This window comes from Hyaena hyaena, unplaced genomic scaffold (genome assembly GCF_003009895.1).
Source record: "Hyaena hyaena isolate Hyena2069 unplaced genomic scaffold, ASM300989v1 scaffold_1827, whole genome shotgun sequence".
Classification (NCBI taxonomy): Eukaryota; Metazoa; Chordata; class Mammalia; order Carnivora; family Hyaenidae; genus Hyaena; species Hyaena hyaena.
Window position 1 is genome coordinate 175193 of NW_024082454.1, and position 4365 is coordinate 179557.

The 4365-nt window shown below is 65.0% G+C and overlaps 1 protein-coding gene across 1 annotated transcript in view; it reads left to right on the forward strand.

Annotated features, from left to right (window-relative positions):
- LOC120226759 (transforming acidic coiled-coil-containing protein 3-like) overlaps nucleotides 1-2486 on the forward strand; it is a 15617-nt gene extending 13131 nt beyond the window's left edge. The window contains exons 9-11 of the mRNA XM_039224926.1: nucleotides 27-342; nucleotides 1778-2005; nucleotides 2269-2486. Of these exons, the coding sequence (XP_039080857.1) occupies nucleotides 27-342; nucleotides 1778-2005; nucleotides 2269-2334 (610 nt within the window). The 3' untranslated portion in view covers nucleotides 2335-2486. The remainder of the gene's footprint in view (nucleotides 1-26; nucleotides 343-1777; nucleotides 2006-2268) is intronic.
- The last annotated feature ends 1879 nt before the right edge of the window (nucleotides 2487-4365 follow it).

Consider the following 4365-nt stretch of genomic DNA (forward strand, 5'->3'; position numbering starts at 1 on the left):
GGCGCTGGGGCGCTTGTGACCCCCAGGCCTGGCTCTGGAAGGTCATCCCAGAGAGGGGCCCTGTCACCCGGCCACCTGTGGGACCGTGGGTGGGTCCCCTGCCCCCCTGCCCCCCTGCCCCCCTGCCCCTGCTCGTCCTCCTCTGTGCTCCTCCAAACCCAGACTCCTTTCTTTTCTCAAGAGGAGGCTCAGAAACAGAAAGAGCTCGCAAAAGCTGAAATCCAGAAGATTCTGAAGGAAAAAGACCAGCTGACTGCAGACCTGAGCTCCATGGAAAAGTCTTTCTCTGACCTGTTTAAGCGATTCGAGAAACAGAAGGAGGTGATCGAGGGGTACCGCACGGTAGGTGTGCTGAGCGCCTGCCCTCCGCCCGGAGGACCCCGGGTGGGCTGTGGTCTGCCACTGAGCAGGCCTGTCCTGTGTCCTGACCTGGGCGAGGGCTGGGAGCTGCGGGCTCCCCCCGCCCCGCCCCGCCCCGCCCCCGCCGGGCGCCTGCCCACATCTCCGCCTCGCCAGCGGGCCCAGGTTGGAGGGCACTGTGTGCCCAGGGACACACGGGCACTCGGGGCCTGAGGAGCGGGTGGCTGCCTTCTGGAGAAGGGCCTGGCCAGTCGGGCCTCAGTGGCCCCGCTGCATGGGGCCTGCAGGGGGGGCATAGGGAGGCTCACTCAAGGTAGAGGGGCAGCCCAAGGGTGACTGTTACTGGGACTGGCCTGTGCTGGGGGAGGGGCCGGTAGCCTGAGGCCCCCGAGGAGGGGCTGGGCCGGGCCTAGAGGGTGCCACCTGATTTGCAGATGCAGGAAGACAGTCACACAGAGGGCAGAGCTCACTGGTCTCCCCAAGTCTGGTGCGCAGTCAGTGTTCCCCGAAGGAAGTACCTGAAGCTTGAAATTCCTTAAATACAGTTTCCCAGACAATGTCAGCACAGACTGCAAACACCTGAGCGAGGGTCACCGTCCTCAGGTGGGCTGTGCCACAGGCCCACGGCGCCTGGTTCCCGTACTCACGCGGGTCCTTGCACCGGAGCCCTCAGGATGGGTGGACGCAGCCTAGTGTGGCTGCAGTGACGCGCCAGCACGGGGACACGGGGGCCTGACCACAGCCCTCCCCCGGGGGGAGCGGGCCGCGTGGACGAGGAAAAGGCAGCCTGACACACAGGAGCCCGGAGAGCTGTTGGGCCACATGCCTCGCCTGGAGGGAGCTGGCAGAGAACTTTCTACAACCAGGAGACGGTTTAGAAGCTAACACTCTTAAACATACTACATGATGGCCACGGTGCTGGCTACGTGCAGTAGCCGGGCCAGAGGACCGCATAGGACCCCTGGGGCCTCCGCCCCCAGCCTTCCCCTGCCCCCGCCTCTCCCCGCACCCCTGCCCCTCACCTGTGGGTTCTGTCATTGCCTGAAACCAGATGGAAGACGGGCCACACAGCTGTCCCCACATGGCCCTTAGGTAGACAGCCCCGTTCCCGTGTCCTGGTGGGTGTGTGTTCCCGTGTCCTGGTGGGTGTGTGTTCCCGTGGTCAGTGGAGAGACGGGACCCGTGCCCGTGGGCTCTGTGCGAGGCAGGCTGAGGGGGGCTGTGGGAGGCCACGGCAGCTGGGAGGAGAGGCCTGTGGCTGTGTCCACGTGGCCTGCCTTGTCAGAGCTGCTCTTGTGTTAATACCCCAGAGACCCTTGATGGTGGGCCCACCCACATCTGACCCGGGGATCCCCCAAAAGCCAGGCCCAACGGGCTCCAACAGAGTTAGCAGCTCACATCTGCTCGTTCTTTAAAGAATGAAGAGTCGCTGAAGAAGTGTGTGGAGGATTACATCGCGAGAATTGAAAAGGAAGGCCAGAGGTACCAGGCCCTGAAGGCCCACGCGGAGGAGAAGCTCCAGCTTGCCAACGAGGAGATCGCCCAGGTGCGCAGCAAGGCCCAGGCAGAGGCCCTGGCCTTCCAGGCCAGCCTGAGGAAGGAGCAGATGCGCATCCAGTCCCTGGAGAAGGCCGTTGAGCAAAAGGCGAGTACGCGGGCCCCTGGCCCCTGGCCCCTGGGCGGGAGGAGAGGGGAGGGACCCTCCTGGCTTGAGGACCTGCCCCATAGCAGGGGCAGGCCACCAGTACCTTCTAGAAGGGCCCCACGGCCCGTTCCCGAGAATCGTGTAGCACCCAGGGCGCCAAGCCAGGGGTCACAAGCTCAAGCTCCACACAAAGCATGGAGGTTAAAATTTTGTATTATAAAAGTCAAACCCGTTTTGTTTTGTTTTAATTTTTTCTCCTTCAGACTAAGGAAAACGAAGAACTGACCCGAATCTGTGATGACCTCATCTCCAAGATGGAGAAGATCTGACAAGGAGGCCCCTCTCCAGCACCCCGCCCTGTCTGTCTGTCTGTCTGTCTGTCTGAAAGGTTTCATGTTCTTTCTTTTTTTCTTAACCTTAGCTCATTTTTAAACTAGATCACTTTAACAAGAAGACTAAATAAAGTTTCCTTTCGGTTCAAGTGTTGGAGTTGCTCTGGTTTAGGTGAAAGGGCAGGTTTCTGGCCGCGGCCCCCGCGGCCCCACCTTCTCCGCGTGGCCACTCGCTTCCCGTGGTCCCCACCGAGGACTGCGTTTCCACCTCCTGACCGCACATCAGAACAAACGGGTGAGTTTTCTGGGTGACGGTCAGCCTGTGTCCTTCGCAAGACTGCCGTCCCTGCAGGTGGGGCCCTGGCCATGGTGCCACTGGGGCGCTTTGCAGCGCGGCTGACCAACGCCCACTAGGAGCGGGTCTCCCCAGCTGCGCGGGCTCCAGCCCCTACACGGCGACTCGGCGGCTCTAGCAGCCGGGGCTCCGGGGACCCCCGCCCCCAGGGCCGGCTCCGACGGGGCCTGCCAGCCCCACTTGCTGGACCCTCCGACGCCAGCCCGGGCGCGGACCTTCGCTTCCCCGCTCACCGGCCACACGGTACTGGGGGTGGGGCCAAGATGGGCACTTGCAGGGTGAACCCCTGGGACACAGAGTGGGGCTCAACGCAGCCCCCAGGAACCTTTCCGAGCGGCGCAGCAGCCGGGCCTGCAGGGGCCTTGGGACCCTGGTCACAGAGGCGCAGAGAGCAGGCTGCACGCGGGTCCCCAGGGCTGTCGACCCGTGACTGAGTGTGCTGGAGCCGTGTCCCTACCAGCACGGTCCCCAGAACCAGCCAGGTGGCACAGCACCCCCTTAGCGCCTGACTTGGTAGGTCCGGGTGGGCTAAGGACCCACACTGGTGACCTGTTCCCAGCTGGCACTGCCACGGCCAGGCCCAGAGTTCCTCGTCCTCCAGGAGCAGGCTCGGGGCACAGGCGAGTGAAATCACAGCTGGACGTGGGTAAGGGGACACTCACGCCCAGGCCTGAGGAGGAACCACCCACAAAAGGGCGTTTTCTCTCATCAACAGGGCCAGCGCTGCCCCGAACGGGTCGGTGGTGGCAGCCTCCTCACCCAGCGCAGCCTGCCTGGCCCTCTGCGCGCGGCCGCCGGGGCCGGTCCCCTGCCGGGCCTGCCCAGCCCGGAGGCCTCTGAGCGTCTCCATGCCCCCGCACCCCAACTCCAGCTGGCAAGGGCCCTCCCGGAACAGACCCGAGGGAGGGCGGCGGTGACCCGCCAGCCACCCAGCAGAGGTCGCTGCTGGCCCCGGGCCCTGGCACGGAGTCTGGGGCAGGAGGGGACTGTGGGGCCAGGATCCCATAGGTGGAGGGCATGTGTGGCCTCTGCGTTTGCAGGGAAGTGCCTGGCTCTGGGACAAAGGCCGAGCTGGGGGCAGGGACTGAGGGGCCACTCCGCCCCAGGCCCCAGGGCTCCCACCTCTTTGTGGCTGCCCCAGGGGTTCCTTCCAGAAACCCTGTGCTCCAGAGCCTGTCCCCAGCTCCAGCCAGCAGGAGCTTCCGGCACCACCGGCCGCCTGCTTCGAGCCACTTCTCGAGACTTGACATCTCCTGCCCCAGCGGGTCCGTCCGAGGGCGAGGCGTCTGGGAACCGCACGCTGGCCCTGCCCGGGACACGGGCCCTCTTTGGAAATGAGGCCTACACATAAGTGTTCTTCCCGGGTAGAGGCCGCCCTCGGCTGCCTCCCAGGAGGCAGACCTGACCGCCCACGCTGACCCTCAGGCTTCTCCGCGACGACGTCCGTGAGCCCTCCGCGCCACCGGCCACACTCCCCTCCTCTGCCCGGTTCTCCTGCGTGAGGCCCTCGGTTTAGGGGGACCTGGCCCCCGGGGGGCGTCCATCTCCTTAAGAGCAGACTCGGGTGTTGCAGGAGGTGTGGGCAAGGACCGTGGGCCCACCCGAGGTGGGCCAGCCCCACGTGCCGCCACCCGGAATCCGCTCTCTGGGCCCCACTTGTCTCGCCGGCCCCT